The 16,333-nt window shown below is 37.4% G+C and overlaps 2 protein-coding genes across 6 annotated transcripts in view; one reads left to right on the top strand and one right to left on the bottom strand.

The window, feature by feature from the left end:
• LOC109087784 (WD repeat-containing protein 17) overlaps window positions 1-13,831 on the bottom strand; it is a 28,434-nt gene extending 14,603 nt beyond the window's left edge. The window contains exons 1-6 of one of the 5 annotated variants that reach the window (XM_042716539.1): window positions 6,637-7,142; window positions 6,428-6,529; window positions 5,213-5,341; window positions 4,336-4,519; window positions 3,953-4,183; window positions 72-323 (exon numbers count right to left, since the gene is read on the bottom strand). In XM_042716539.1, the coding sequence (XP_042572473.1) occupies window positions 72-323; window positions 3,953-4,183; window positions 4,336-4,519; window positions 5,213-5,341; window positions 6,428-6,472 (841 nt within the window). In that variant the 5' untranslated portion in view covers window positions 6,473-6,529; window positions 6,637-7,142. Of the gene's footprint in view, window positions 1-71; window positions 324-3,952; window positions 4,184-4,335; window positions 4,520-5,212; window positions 5,342-6,427; window positions 7,143-10,674; window positions 10,984-11,016; window positions 11,090-13,703 lie in introns of those variants that run through there. The other 4 variants (XM_042716541.1, XM_042716543.1, XM_042716542.1 and 1 more) reach the window with 4 other exon arrangements.
• A 1,269-nt stretch (window positions 13,832-15,100) lies between these two features.
• LOC109055830 (neuronal membrane glycoprotein M6-a) overlaps window positions 15,101-16,333 on the top strand; it is a 54,883-nt gene continuing 53,650 nt past the window's right edge. Inside the window, exon 1 of the mRNA XM_042716537.1 lies at window positions 15,101-15,213. Within this exon, the coding sequence (XP_042572471.1) occupies window positions 15,210-15,213 (4 nt within the window). The 5' untranslated portion in view covers window positions 15,101-15,209. The remainder of the gene's footprint in view (window positions 15,214-16,333) is intronic.

Raw genomic sequence — 16,333 nt, 5'->3', positions numbered from 1 at the left:
CAGATCAAAGCTGGCCTGTTAAGCTAAAAACTACTTTTTCCCACTGGCCCTTCTGTGCGCAGTTATCTTACCCCCTGTGATAAACATGCCAGGGGCACTGGGCACCCAAGCCAGGCATTGCACAGAGGCAGCGGCACTGGGGAAAGTAAAGGTTGTGATGCAGGATAGAGATTCAGAGTCCAGTAGTCTGATGCCATTGTGCATGTTGGCCACCAGCAGGTAGTCTGTGCTGAGAGGGTCCCACTCTAGAGCTGTGACGGGGTCCTCTTCATCTGTGCCTTCTAACGACTCGGGACGCAGTACATGCTTCTGATTCTTTGAGCCTAAAGTAATATAATTAAAAAGAACTGCAGGTTATTTTGCCTGTTAGTCTTGTGCACATTGCACAAGTTGATGTCACGTTAGATTTTAGTATTTTGTAATAAACAGATAGTTCAGTCAAAAATGAAAATCCATTTAATCATCCTCATGTTAGTCTAAACCTGTATGTTTGTCTTTCTTCCACTGTGGCTGCCTCCGAAATTGCATAGTAGATACAACATTCGATTTAAAACTTACTTTGTGACCACAAAAAAAGTATGTTTTATATAGAATGAATGCAATACTATATAATCTATGCTGTCACTGTCATGTGACCTGTGGCATGTTGCCTCACTGCCATTCACAAATCCTCTGTCCTGGCCACATTTTTATTATTGGCTAATGTTTATATTGGCTACATTTAACCAAGTAACTCTTTTTTGACTTTAGCATTATTAACTGTTTTAATGAGCAGTAAATAGTTTTTAAAAAAATTCACAAAAAATTTATCCTTTCATTGGATAATAAGAATTTAAAATGGGGGGAAATATCTTTATGAAATAAATGTTTTTCTCTAATACACATTGGCCACAATTAATGGCCCCCTTTTATTCATTACTTTTTGAAACCTCCATTTGCCAGTTTTAACAGGTCAAACTCTGCCAGTTTAACACCTACAATGCCTGATGAGGTTAGAGAACACCTGACAAGAGATCAGAGACCATTCCTGGATCCAGAATCACTCCAGACCCTTTAGATTCCCAGCTCCATGTTGGTGCTTCTCCTCTTCATTTCACTCCTCTCATTTTCCATAGCGATTAGGTCAGAGGACTGGAATGGCTAAAGCAGAAGCTTGGTTTTGTGCCCAGTGACCAGTTTCTGTGTTGTTTTTGAGGTTTGTGTTTGGGTTATTGTCCGGTTGGAAGATCCAAACTTGGCCCATTATAAGATTTCTAACAGAGTCAGTCACTTACTGATTTTTTATCTGTAGGTATTTGATAGAATCCATGATGCAATGTGTCTAAACAAGATGTCCAGGACCTCCAGCAGAAATATAGGCCCACAACATCAAAAATACAGCAGTATATTTCATTGTACACATGGGGTACTTTTTTTCTCTGTGTTCACCAAACCCATCTTGAGTGTTTTCTGCTAAAAAGCTCATTTTTTTAGTTTCATCTGATCATAGAAGCCATTCCCATTTAAAGTTCCAGTCATGTCTGATAATTGAATATGCTTTAGTTTGTTTTTGAATGAGCTAGGAGAATTTTTCTTGTAACCCTCCCAAACAACATGTGTTGATGTAGGTTCTGTTTGACAATTTTTTTAAAGGTTTTCTGAACCAGAGACTCAACTATTTTCTGCAATTCTCCAGCTGTGACCCCCTGGAGAGTCTTTAGCTACTCAAACTCTCCTTCTCACCGGCACATTAGGACGATATAGACACACGTCCTCTTCAAGGCAGTTTTGTAACATTTTCAGTTGGTTGGATATTCTTAATTATTGCCCTGATGGTGGAAATGGGAATTTTCACTGCTCTAGCTCTTTTTTTAAAGCCACTTCGCTAATTTGTGAAGCTCAATTAAGAAGAAAATTGCATCGATTTTAATTGGTTAAAATGAATGGAGAATATAGTGTTTTTTTATGTGAGATTGTTATTTGACTATTAGGGTTGGGTTGTATACTACTAACCTTATTGTAATCCACTATTCCATTGTATTCCCTGTATTTCATATATGGGAGTAGGGTAGTATGACTGAGCCATATACAACACCGTAAAAAAAAAAAAAAAAAAAAAAAAAAAAAAAAAAAGAACAATTTAGATGTGACCAGTCACTAGAAAATTTTGAGTTGGGAATGTAGATTTATTTTTACACCGAAGACTTCCTTATTCATTATTAGAACATTCATGTTTATCCTTTGACAATACCACTGCTTTTTCTTATGAAATGTACGTGGAAATTGGCAGACAATTAAAACAACATAAGGGTTCAATGACTGCAATTAATCTTGTGAACACAGTGGTATTGTGTGTGAGAGGCTGTCTACGTTCTATTCTCACCTGACTTGCTCATTTGCAGACCTACTCCCGCACGACAAGAAAAGAATTTGTATATCCATCTACAATGAAATATAAATTATTATTATTATTATTATTATTGAGCTTTTTAGCCTTTATAATCAACAATACGGTTGGTTATACATCAAGTCACCCCCTGAAAATTTATTTCATTTCAAATCATTTAACTAACCAGCTAATATTCATTAAGAATATAGACAAAACATGTATTAATGTAATTGTCTGTTGGCAACATGTTTAATCTGTTCTATATGTATTTCTATTTATTAAAAATAACAACATGAATTATCAATTTGCCACTTCTATAAATCAATTACTTAAAAAAATAATAATTATTATCTGTGATCCCTTTACTCTACTCGCCTCTTACTCTAATATACAGTATGTATCATGATACACTAATGATTCATTATTACTTAATACAAAATTATATTTAATAATACAAAACCAAAATAACTCCACATGATGTTTATCTCTCTGTGCCCTTTAGTGCTTTCAGAAAATGATGTGTGTCTTTTAATCATTTCTGTGCATGGCTGCATAATGTAATGCCAAAATACACAATAATATGTTTTAAATTTTAAAAAGTAAATTAAAATAAATTATGATCGTTTTCTAAAGTACGTTTTCATGGGTGTTAATCGCTTCGTTTTTGTTGGAAGAAAAAACAACTATCACACTGTGATGAGGGCTGAAGGTCAACCAGCGAAGACGTATTGGTATTGGATGAGAAATCGAACTGTGTATTGGTCCAGTAACGTTATTTAAACTGCAATTACAAGAACTGCACCAATGCAGATGTCATATCATAGCAATCTATCAATAAATGCACACACACACACACACACACACCTTGTACTCTCTGATGTTCGCTGAAGCCCCCCTAAAAAGGGCCTAGTGACGCCCCTGCTCAATTATCTTTTGCTGCACATCAGAAATATATTCTTTGGTTTTTCTCATTGTGATGGATGATTAAGGGAATTTGGGCTTTATATTTCTGTGAAACAGGAAGCCAGAGCTTTCATGTTTATAATCATGCTGGATTGCTCAAAATTGTGAATATGTATGGGAATATACTTCAGAGATATTTTACTCATAAGAATTTATAGGGGTGCCAATAATTGTGACCAACGAGTATTTGAGAAAAACATTCATTTCATAATGACATTTCCCCTCCGTTTTAAATTCTTATTATCCAATGAAAGGATACATTTTTGTACATTTTTTAAATAAAAGACCAAAAGGATTAACAATGCAGATGCATTTTCACAGCCTTTTTTGATCATATTTATCAAGGGGGCCAATATTTTTGGCCATGACTGTAATAGTAAAGTGTCCACTGGATGCTCACTTTTGAATCTCTATGAATTCAGACATACTATATATAGTATTGAAGTTGGCATATTCGGACACAGGGTCACCAACAAAATTGTTTGGTCACCAACAAAATTATTTGGTTACCAACATTCTTCAAAATTTTGGACGCAGGGTCACCAACAAAATTGTTTGGTCACCAACAAAATTATTTGGTTACCAACATTCTTCAAAATCCAACAAGAGCAGTCATGCTACCTGGTTGAAAGATGGACAGACTGCCATCAGTGTGTCCAAATATCACTTTTCCCTTCTTCAGTGGATGCCAGCGGAATAAGCAGATATCCGAGAGGAAACTGTGAGCCTCCTTGTGCACAGTGACTCCTGAGTCTGGCCCAGAGATGGTCCATATATACAGAGGACCTCGATGGGATACGAATGCAACGCTATCACCTGCATTCCAGCACCAGCTTAGAGAAGCTGGGATACCTGAAAAACACCCGTTTAGGCATGTTTAAGACCTTACATAAATCAATCACAAACAGAAACAGTCATGTCTTGGAGGACACATGCTGTCAGGTGGAATATGTGCCGTGAGGTGGTGTGCATTTCTTTGGATACTACTGTAAGTGTATCGGTACCTTTGGTGTTGTCAAGCCGTGTAACTGCCTTTTGCTCAGCTACGTTCCAGATGATGAGCAGGTTATCAGCGCTAGCACTGGCAAACACCTCGGGGTTGTGTGGACACCATGATATAGCTGTGATTGTCTTCTTGTGTTCAGACATGATTGCTCGCAGCTTAAACTCATTATATCTGTGATCAAGCTAGAAGGACAGATTTCAATTAATACCTTTAAAAAATCTCATTATATATATATATATAAATTAATAAATCCAAAATTCTAATTAGACTATAATTGAAGGTTGTTAAAAGGTTCACCCAGAAATGAAAATGAAAATGAAACGTGAAAGATTTCTGTCCCTCCATTAAGAGTTAATTCCACCAAAACTTCAAAATGTTCATAAAGGCATTGTAAAAGTCATTTATATGAACCAAGAGTTTTGATTCCTTAGTTTTCTGAAGAAACACAATTGCTTTATACTATATGAAGCAATAAATGATTAATTTAGGTTTTAATTCACATATAAACATCCATCAATGCACATAAATAAAGCACATCAAATATGGTAAATGGAAGTTCAACCATACTTGCTTGACGCTCAATAACAGACCATGGTTCTCGCATGTCAAGCAAACATGTTCGAGCTTCCTTATACCACATTAGATGTGCTCTATGTATATGCCTTGATCAGTGTTTATTATTCTTATTAAAACTCTCAGGTTGCATCAAAAATAGCTTAACTTGAGTTTTGAAGATGAGCAAAAGTCTTATGGATTTGGAATGACATGAGGGTGAGTAAATAACAGAATTTTAATTTTTGGGTGAAGAAAGAGCAATTTTCTCCATTAACAGTCTATGGTTTACCTTAGTTCAAATTCCAATAGTTTGCACTTACTTGGTACACATATATGGCAAGCGTGGCACAATATGCAAACCTGTCCCCACTGGCAGCACACACATCTTTGTTCCAGGGCTGGCATCCAGCGGCCAACAGGCCAACCTGCTTCACCTGAGACATCTTTACCTGAATGAAGAGATGCCAGTAACACCATTTAAGATCGGTGACATGTCCATTGGTCTCAGCAATCAAATAAAAATAAAAAAAACACAAGTGTGGGGTTGCGAAAACAGACATTAAAGTTAGGGAATCCAAAATAGTTGATTCCCTAATTCTGAATAGACGGTGTCAGGGTCAGGGTCAACTCCAGCACAGGAATCAACCCTTGTTTTTGACTCTGTTGCTCTTTCTGAAATCGCTCACTTGTTCACTCATTACCTATATAGTGCATGACAGTTGAGTGCACTAGGCTATATCGGGAAAGAGTGAACAAAATGAAGCGAGGAATTTGTACACTGACATTGACTCTTTTATCCTGCTTTGCATTGTAATTATACATACCTCTGTGCCAGCTTTATAGTTTCACTAATATTATAGTAAAGGAATAATTATTAATTTGGGCATTTAACACCATCACCTCTGACCATTATAATGAGATAAATTCAGCAAAGAATACGTCCCTATGGTCAAATAACTCAATCCTCTGGTGATGTATGTTCGACTTCTCCAATCATTAAGCTCTTCCAATCCAATCAACAACCAATGAATAGAACCAAGTCTCCGCCCTACATTTATTTTTTTTTTTTTTTTTTTCTGTTTGGATAATCCATTTCACTCAGATGTATATCACAATAAGGAAGAAAAGATCTGTCACTATTATCATTAGATAGCAAAATAACATTAATATGACTGTAATATTTAAATAGCAGCTCACAATAAGCTAAATTTTAAGACTGAAAAAACTAAATGATTTGTAATTGCGTGAAATCATCAGACCTAAGAATACCAGACATCACTCCGTTGCTCCTAAGCTCCATTTGGGCCCATCCATGTTCAACTTTCACATGCATGTCTCAAGACACCTGCAGTCTGTTCCATTCCTCTTGAGCTGCGTCTAAAGGTTTTTGAACGCAAGTGCACGTCTTGTGAGAGCGACCGCTTAGGGTGACACTGGTAAAAACAACCCTCATCACTGTCTCTGTCATTCCCCTTTCTCTTCTTTACATTTGAAGGGATAAAGCTATACCAGAAAAACTGTCACGCAGCTCCTACCTTTGGTTCATTGTGATATCTGCTGAACCAGCACAGGCTTTCCATGTCTGTTATCCTTTCGCCTTGACAGAAGCAAAGCTGAATGGGACTCTTCGCTAGCGACTACAAGAAAAAGAGCCGCTTCAATAGTCTGTGTGCGACTGTTGCCCACTACGCGAGTGCATGTGTATGGAAAAATGGGGGTAGAGGAAGAGAGGAAGAGAACATACTCATTGACTGGTGCAGGCTGCTCGTGTGGGAGAGGTGGCTGGAGACGAGAGCGACGGAACAGCTCCCGCCGGTAGCCAGGCAACAGCAAGATCCCTTCATTTAAACTCCCTCTCTTACCCCCTCCCTGACATACGAGCAACCACGAACCTCATCTCACCCCGCGCAGCCTTCTTGAAGATGTTTATTCTTTTGCTCGTCATGATTAACACGCTCCTCTAAACTGTCCAGCATGACACGTACATGTAACACAAGCACAAACTCACACAGCCCACAATGCACACACAGCAGGGCATTTTGCTCCAAATGACATAAAAAATAAGCCCAATTTGAACTATTTTAAAAAGCTTCCATTTAAACCAAGATGCAAATGTCAAAATGGCCTCTCTTAAGTGGCTTGTTTTGACAGGCATAATTTTTTTGAAGTCGTGATTAAAGTTCAAATGCTTTGTCGTAAATGTACAGCTTCCTGTCTGTGGTCAAACATACATAAGCCGCTCTAGTGTATACTTTCACTGCGCTATCTACAGTGCCTTGCGAATGTACTGTATTCATACCCCTTCATTTTTTTTTCACGTTTTGTTTTGTTGCTGCCTTATGTTAAACTGCTTTAAAGTAGTTTTTTTTTCTACAACAATCTACACTCCATACACCATAATTGTAAAGCAAAAAAACAGGTTTTTAACATCTTTGCAAATTTATTAAAAATAAAAAAACTAAAATGATTCCATTGCATAAGTATTCATACCCTTATCTGGGACAGTTGACATTTAGCTCAGGAGCATTCATTTTGCTTGTAGATGTTACAACATTTCAAGTGAAGTTATCCTGTGGCAAATTCAATTGAATGGGTATGATTTGGGATGGCACACACATCGTAATAATAGGTATAACAGCTAATAATGCATATCAGAGCAAAAACCAAGCACTCAGAAACAGGTATATGTCAAGTCACACATCTGTGGAAGAGTTCAGAAAAAAATTCTGCTTCATTGAAGGTTCATAGAAGCATGTAGTCTCTGTTACCCTTAATGGAAGAAGTTTGAAACAACTAGGGCTCTTCCTAGAGCTGGCCTCCTGGCCAAACTGAGCAACTGGACCCCCTCCAGTTTGCTTACCAAGCAAACAGCTCCATTAACGATGCAATCAACATGGGATTGCACTTCATCTGACTTATGTGAGGATCCTGTTTGTGGACTTTAGTTCGGCTTTTAACACCATCATCCCAACAGCCCTCCAGACCAAACTGACCCAGCTCTCTATTCCTTGCTCTATCTGTCAGTTGATCACCAGCTTTCTGACAGATAGCCAACAGCTAGGTGCCCCTCAGGGATGTGTTCTCTCCCCACTGCTCTTATCCCTCTACACCAACCACTGCACCTCAAAAGACCCCTCTGTCAAGCTCCTGAAGTTTGCAGATGACATTACAGTCATCGGTCTCATCCAAGACAGTGACAAGTCTGCTTACAGACAAGAGGTTGAGCAGCTGGCTGTCTGGTGCAGTCTTAATAACCTGGAGCTGAACACTCTCAAAACAGTGGAGATGATAGTGGACTTCGGAAGAAACCCCCCTGCACTCCCCCCACTCACCATTATAGACAGCACTGTGGCTGCAGTGGAGTCATTCAGATTCCTGGGAACCACCATCTCTCAGGACCTGAAGTGGGACAATCACATTGACTTCATTGTTAAAAAGACCCAACAAAGGTTGTACTTCCTTCGCCAGCTGAGGAAGTTTAACCTGCCACAGGAGCTGCTGAAACAGTTCTACTCAGCCGACATTGAGTCTGTCCTTTGTACTTCAATAACTGTCTGGTTTGGTTCAGCTACAAAATCAGACATCAGAAGACTACAGAAAATGGTTCGGACTGCTGGAAGGATTATTGGTGCTCCCCTGCCCACCCTTCAAGAACTGTATACATCCAGAGTGAAAAGGGCTCAGAAAATAACTCTGGATCCCTCACATCCAAGTTACCCCCTTTTTGAACTTTTGCCATCTGGCCGGCGCTTCAGAGCCGCAAATACCAGGACAGCCAGGCACAAGAACAGTTTCTTCCCCCAGGCACCTCATGAACAGTTAAATGTTCCCCACTTATGCAATAAAAATGTGCAATATCCTTATATTAATTTGTTACCACCTCCATCCTAGTACATCCCTGCATCTTAATCTATTCTATTCCATTATCATCTATAGCACCACTGTTTATAGAATTTATTTATTTCTCAATTTATTTTGCAATATATTTTTATTTTTTTGTCTGTGTGTTGTTGTTGTCTCTGTGTACTGGAAGCTTATGTCACTAAAACAACTTCCTTGTATGCACAAGCATACTTGGCAATAAAGCTCTTTCTGATTCTGATTCTGATTCTGATTCTGAAGAATGGCAGATAATTGCCAAATGCTGATGAGCAAAGCTTGTTGCATCAAACAAAAAAGATTTGAGACTGTAAAGGTGCTTCAGCTAAATATTTAGTTAAGATTATGAATTTTGATTATGAACTTATGCAATGTACTTATTTCAGTTTTATATTTTTAATAAATTTACGAAGTTGTGACAATTCTGTTTTTGCTTTGTCAGTGTGGTGTATGGAGTGTAGATTGATTTGAGAAAAAAAGTATTTTAAAGAAGTTTATCATAAGGCAGCAACATAATAAAATGTGAAAAAAAATGAAGGGGTATGAATACTTTCGCAGGGCACTGTAGATAGGAAGTTAGCTGTTGATTCTGGAATTAAATACATGTTATTTATGCTGTGTATAAAACATGCAATATACATGTATTGGTTATTTGTAAGTGTAAATATGCAAGCCTTTAAAGGGATAGTTCACCCAAAAATTAAAATAACCCCATGATTTACTCACCCTCAGGCTATCCTAGGTGTATATGACTTTCTTTTAGATGAATACAATCTGAGTTATATTAAAAACGTATATTAAAAAAGTGAGAAATTGCAGAAGAGTTAGCAAATCAAAACACTGGTCACGAATTAGAAGTACAAAGATTTGTAAAAAAAAAAAAAAAAATTCTTTTAGAAAACTAGTTGAGTCAGGCTGAGTACCAAACAAACTTGTCAAAACAGCAGTAAGGGGCGTGTCTACTCATGATGTGGATGAGCCGAGCTTTCGACAGAAATTAGAGATGGCGGATAAAAAACAAAAGAGGAAAACATCTGTGGAACGAAAAAAAAAAAAGCTTACGATAAGGCAAGTAGGAAGTAGGACCCTTGTAAATTTCGGATCACTTTCCAATATTGAGAGAACTCAAGGAGTGGGACGACCTGTGAAAAAAAAAAAAAAAAAAAAAAAAAAAAAAATATTGGAGGCTTTCGATATAAGCCTAGAGGAGACTGGTTTTCATTTGCTGTAAACAAAACTTGGTTCTCACGAGACTAGAATATTCTCCGGAGGTACACCGGAGCTTATGCTTCGCCTACAGTACATCCTATGCTGGAACGCCACTCTGTAGTGAACATGTGTACAACAGTTAGTGTAAACTAGTTATTATTATTTAAAAAGTTGTACATATGGATATTTTTTGAATGCATTGCTTTGCTTCAGAAGGCCTTTATTAACCCCATGGAGCCATGTGGAGCACTTTTTTAATGATGGAATGATGCACTTTTTTGGGCTTCAAAATCTTGACCCCCATTCACTGCCAAAGCTTGAAAGAGCCAGGACATTTTTCAATATAATACCTAGGATGGATTGAGGATGAGTAAATCATGGGGTAATTGTCATTTTTGGGTGAAATATCCCTTTAAGGTCAAGACAAGGCAATGTAGCTGTTGTGGTAAAAAAAAAAAAAAACAGTCACTACAGCAATCGTGCTTCACTCTGCCAAGTTTAAAATTCATAGACTGCCAAAGTTCTCCAAGTTTCCCAGTCATAAATATGACTTTAGAGGCCATTCATGTCCTTGGAAACTATGATAATTCAGATAGCATGTGAAGGCAGCAATAATGAGATGTCTGAGAGACAGGAGATCAAATAATGGGTGATCTTTGAGAAAGGTGTTTGTGTGTTCGTCTATGACTCTGACCTCAGGCCTCCAAATGCCACAGAGATCGTGATCAGCAGAAGTTTGGCTCTGTTAGAGATGTCACCCCCTCAACACCTCCTACCCCTTCGGCTGGGCTGCGGGGGAGAGCGTGAGTGAAATGCAGACAGAGCAAAGCACACACAGAGGGAGAGCGAGAGATAGGCCAATCATGAAACCGTTTCCTTGGTGATAAAGACTTTAACTCCAAGAGGCGGTTGAGATGAAGTGGCAGGAGCACTGCTGGAGAGGGCGAGAGTGCCTGCCAGAATCAAACTTCCTACACCTGGGTAACACATGCACCGTATCGACGTACAGTCTACGTTTCTTCCTCACACCACCTACCTAAACTTGTCGTGTTGACTCGCACGCTTCCGTGAGTAACTTTTGTGAGTCACACATGGCCCATTCATCTATACTGAAAAACATTTAAAACATTACAATTATTTTAAAAATACAAATAAAAAAATCCTCTAGATAAAATTTCTGAGATCATGTCTCACAAAAGTAAAGTCCTTGAGAAAATTGCTTCATGGCAATTTCTTTCCCAGACAATGTATTTACATACAAATAGCACTGAAATGAGATCTGTAATAACATTTGCATAATTTAGATAGCTCGGTAAGTACCTCTCTTTCATCATGAACGTAGGAATACCTACATGCTTATCTTTGTTTACTTCTGCCTGAGCACAAATCCAAAGAGATCAGGGCACATGCAATAGCTGGAACTGAACAAACAGACTACTGCATAAATGAAGGAAACATTGTTTTGTTTTTTGTTTTGTTTTAAATAAAGCACTGGAGCCTGCTCTCTGAAGAATTTGCTTTCTATGATACTGGGACAATACTGTGACCAAAGAAATCACATTGCATGCCACAGATAGCAGTTAATTCAATGCAAGACTGACACAGATACATCCATTATCCTACCCTCCATATAAATCTATGAATAGAACCACAATGTCCAGGCCATAATTGTGTGATAGTAAAACAAAGAAGTCAGAAACCATGTCTGCAGGTTTGAGATTGTCACTATTGCCCCAGCAACAGATCCAATCGTTAAAATGAAAGGTTTCAAATATGTTTCAAATATTTTTCTGTTACTGAAATACATGTGTAACAATCACCTTTAACAAAAGGTGAAAATTTTACATCTCCAAATTTATGTGACAGCTTCAATGATGCACATTAGCTACATAATTTTTTTTTTTTTTTTTTTATAATTGTGTATGTTCTAGTTCAAAAAGCATTCAAAATGTTGCAGATTTATGTAGCTAATGTCAGTCTCTGAAATTTGTGATTTTCACTTTAAGGTGATTATATATATATATATATATATATATACAACTAGCTTTAAGACATTAGCAGCAATGGTCTCATAGATCAGACATAGCACCAAACAGGTGTTTAGAAAAGTATTGTGGGTTTTTTTTTTTTTTTTTTTTTCTATTCAGTGTTTTAGCAAAAAATAACATCAAAAGGGGCCTATAGCCCTGCTACCCTAACATGAAAAAGATAGAAGAGAACAGTAGCTATGTCTCTCATTGTCTGCAGCACCAAAACAAAAGCACCAAAGCTTTTCATAAAACAGCACATGCAGCTGAAGCTCATTTCTGACTTAAATATGTTACAGCTGTTTGTCTTATATATCCTGGCCATCATTGCAATTGATTTACTTTTTTTTTTTTTTTTTTTTTTTTGTGCAAGTATATTCAGTCACACAAATACAGACCCAGTACATACAAATATTTTTTCCCCCAAAACTGAAAGTTTCACATTAACTACAAAAACATGACATTAATGGATATTTTATACATAAAAAAAATAATGTACTGTCTTGACAGCCCTAACCATTTTACAGTACTTACAATATCATAGTCATAATTTCATGGGGCCTAAAGAGGATAAAAAGATTGACAACAAAAAGAAACAATGGGCATTCTGCATATCTAATCATTTCTTAGTAATGAGGATCTTTACTCACCATTATGTACAGTTTTTTTTTTTTCAAATAAAATCTGAACAACACTGTCTTCCCCATTTTCTTTTTATAATCAAACACTCATCACCCTAACCACACGTTGCCACGTCTTCAATTACTTAATCTGTAAATCCTTTCCGCTAAACACCCCATAGAGACTAGGATATAAGATTCCCCAGGGACAGTATAAACACTCTGCTGAATCTGACTGTGATTGCATCAAGCAGTTCTCCTATGATATAAAAAGATGGCACACTTTCCTACCTTAAAATAAAGTAACTCACTCGGCCTATGTTAAAAACCACACATAAATAGACATGCTAACTATTCTAAAATAAATTGTGCATGAGGTCTCATAACTTGTTGCTCAAATCAACGTGTCAGGTGGATATCTGTGATGATCTGCATGGCTGCATGTCCAATTTCACCTGTCTCAAGAAGCGTTGGCCATTAGTCCTGCTTGTCTACACATCTTGGCAAGAGAAAGCTGATTATGTATCTCATTTCTCACTGTGTTTAATCTGCCCAGCACTGTCTGCTCAGATGCTCAGAATCATAATGAAATCTGTGACGAGGCTCTGATGTGCATTAGCAGACCTCTATCAGCACTAATAGAGCCTCTGGTACATTCCCTCAATCACAGTTCATCTGGAGTTCTTCCAAATCACCTTCAGAAAAGTTACAGCACAATAAATAATCAGAATATACAACTGTCTTTGCAGCTTTGTAACTGAAAAATCTCTGTATAAATGTATTTCAACAGGAGCCCTCTCAAAAAGGACATGAAACGCAATTGTATGTCCTTTACAGTGCTATTGTTTTCCTTCTGGCTTCCTTTCTTTCTGTCTGTCTTTCTTTTTTCACAGCAACAATTATGGGCAATGCTAGTCACGGTCCGGTCCATATGAGCAGGGTTGGCAAAGTAGTTTTTTTTTAAAAAAAGCAGCGCATGTATCCAAACCTCTCGTTTTGATGTAAGCGAATACACTCGAATACTGTGATGAAAACATAAGTGAAACGTGTGAACACAAATAATGCAGACCGCTTACCTCTCTGTGTGTCAGTGGACAGCGACCTGGTGCTGAGATTAGGTGTATCGCTGACGGACAAACACTCGGTTTATGTAGTTTGTTAACGCTTCTTCCGATTCATTGCGACGATTGGTCAATTCGAAACATGACGTCACACGCTGTCCCAGTTTTTGAACGCTGATTGGTCATTTGCCTGATCAATCAACGCAAATCATAGCCCAAATCCATGTAATCTTCACTCGGGGAGGTGTTATCAGGTGCCCGTGCTTTCTTGTATTTGTAGTCCAAATGGCTGGCAATCTCTTGTTGAAAAAAAACCTAAGGAATTGTAACAATGTGCAATTTGGCAACTGTTCATTCAGAATGATTGCTTGTGGCTAACATATCCGACTGTGAAGGCTGCGTAGGGTGAGAATGCGATGCATTATTTATCCGGCAGCCTTTTCACACAGAGATTCAGTTTCATTAGCAGACTTTCACCCCTCGCATGCTGCAAATCACACTGGCAATTTTAACAGATAACGGTAAACAGATTACGGTTTTGCATAAAGATTATATCTGCCGTTGATTGGGTATAAAAGCGTGTCAGCGTTATTTACTGTAGATAAAATACAATGTGTAAATATAAAGAGGGGATTATTCGTGTATTCATCAAATTTAAAGTGCAACTCCTCTATACTACCGGCAGAGGGCACTGCTAACCTAACTCATATCATTTTGTAAACCATAGCACTCTACAGAAGGGTGTGTTCGGAGTAAATACTAAATAAGAAGAAGGTATTGTCGAATAAAATGCAGAAAAATGAGACGTTACACCTTAGTACCTGCTTCCCACGGCCGTGAAAAACCGGGAATTATCACTTGGAAAATTAGTGAACAATAATGAAATCATACAAATTTCATAGAAGTTTCTATATTAGGCCTAAGTATTTTTATTTTTTATTTATTTTTATTTTTATATTTGATTGCTTCTATTGTCCTCATTTGTAATTCGCTTTGGATAAAAGCGTCTGCTAAATGACTAAATGTAAATGTATTTTCAAGGTACGCTTAGATCTATATGTTTAATTGACAAGAGATTGTTACCACGACAAAATATGAACGACCACCCCGCCATGGTGAAACTAATCAAATATATATATAAATGCACGAAAATATGTATTTATTCATTTAGTTATTTAGTTTCCTCTTCCATGTAAACCAAAATTATTATTATTATTATTATTATTGTTGTCGTCATCATTTTAATATTGTTATACCATTTCATTAATATATTTTTTTATTAATAATTTAAGAGATTCAATAAATAAAGAGTTATTATTTATAAAACAGAAAAAATAATATAATAATAAATTGTTTTTTACATGTTATTTATAAAAACAACTTGTCATTGATAAGTTTTCTCCGCCCGTTAGTGATTGTGACGTCACCTCATTAATATACTGTCGGTCGCGCTTCCAGCCTTCAGTGTCAAACTCTTGAACCGTGGACTTTTCCAGCATTGTCAAGCTGCTAGTCTCAAACATGGGTAAGTCATTGCTTTTGTCGTTTTAAGTGAGGTCGAGAAGACGACTTTGAAAAGTGTGTGTGAAGTGCAAGTACGACCACTTAGTAGAGAGAATGACATAATATTTGTTTCTGCCGCTGTGTGATTGAACTGTTTTGATTCAACAAGTTCCCACTTACTGAGAGAAAGAGCTGAGAGTTTTTATAAAGTAAACTTAAATATATTAAAGTATTAGCTCTCAGAAACAATGAAGTGTTTGTAACAACTTACCTACTCTCATCATGTTGTTCCAAGCCAGTATAACTTTCTTTCACAAAAGATGTTAGGAAGAATGACAGCTTCAGTCACCATTCATTTTCATTGCATCTTTTCTCCATGCATATAAAGTGAATGGTGACTGTCATTCTCACATCTCCTGTTGTGCTCCACAGCAGAAAAATGAGGCGTTGAAACGACAAGTATCATTTTAGGCGATTTATTACTTTTCAAAAAAGGAAAGAGGGAAAGCAGCATTGTTAGGAAGATCACATTAGATTTGTCTCTCTTTCAATTTGCAGTTATATATGTAAGCAGTGTATCTGGTATACTGTACAAGCAAACATGCCTTTCTCTTTTGATACCGATTTAAGTAGGCTGGTAAGTTGCTCAAGCTCATAATCAGATTATAGTGATTGTATCTGGTGCAGATAATAAGAACCAACTGTGCCTTTTAATGTCATTCAGACATTGAGTTTGCAGCAACATATTTCAAACTACTTCCAAATAGTTGACAGGCAAGTGTCCGCAACTCTATCTGACAAGACACATGTGACAAGATGCTTTCCAGTGACTGGGACAACCTGAGGTCCCAACATCCTCTTGCCCACAACATCCTGTTGTTTTTACCCCCCCACCCCTTCAGACGCTATGCAAACATGACAGAGGAGAAGGTTTATTATTGTCAGGAAAACTCATCTAAAAATACAGGAAATGAAACAGCTGGAAGTAGAGGTGCAGAAGTTCATGGTCACCTCACTAATCAAATGCACCTTATGCGTAATGTGCAGCACTACTGACCACCTGCTACAGAATCAATCACAGCTCTTTAAATCCCTTAGACCTGCTTCAGAGCACACACTGAATGGATTCTTTCTAGGTACAA

Source organism: Cyprinus carpio, chromosome B1, assembly GCF_018340385.1.
Source record: "Cyprinus carpio isolate SPL01 chromosome B1, ASM1834038v1, whole genome shotgun sequence".
NCBI classification, from domain to species: Eukaryota; Metazoa; Chordata; class Actinopteri; order Cypriniformes; family Cyprinidae; genus Cyprinus; species Cyprinus carpio.
Note: the sequence above shows the minus strand (reverse complement) of the source record. Positions and strands in the feature narration are given on the sequence as shown.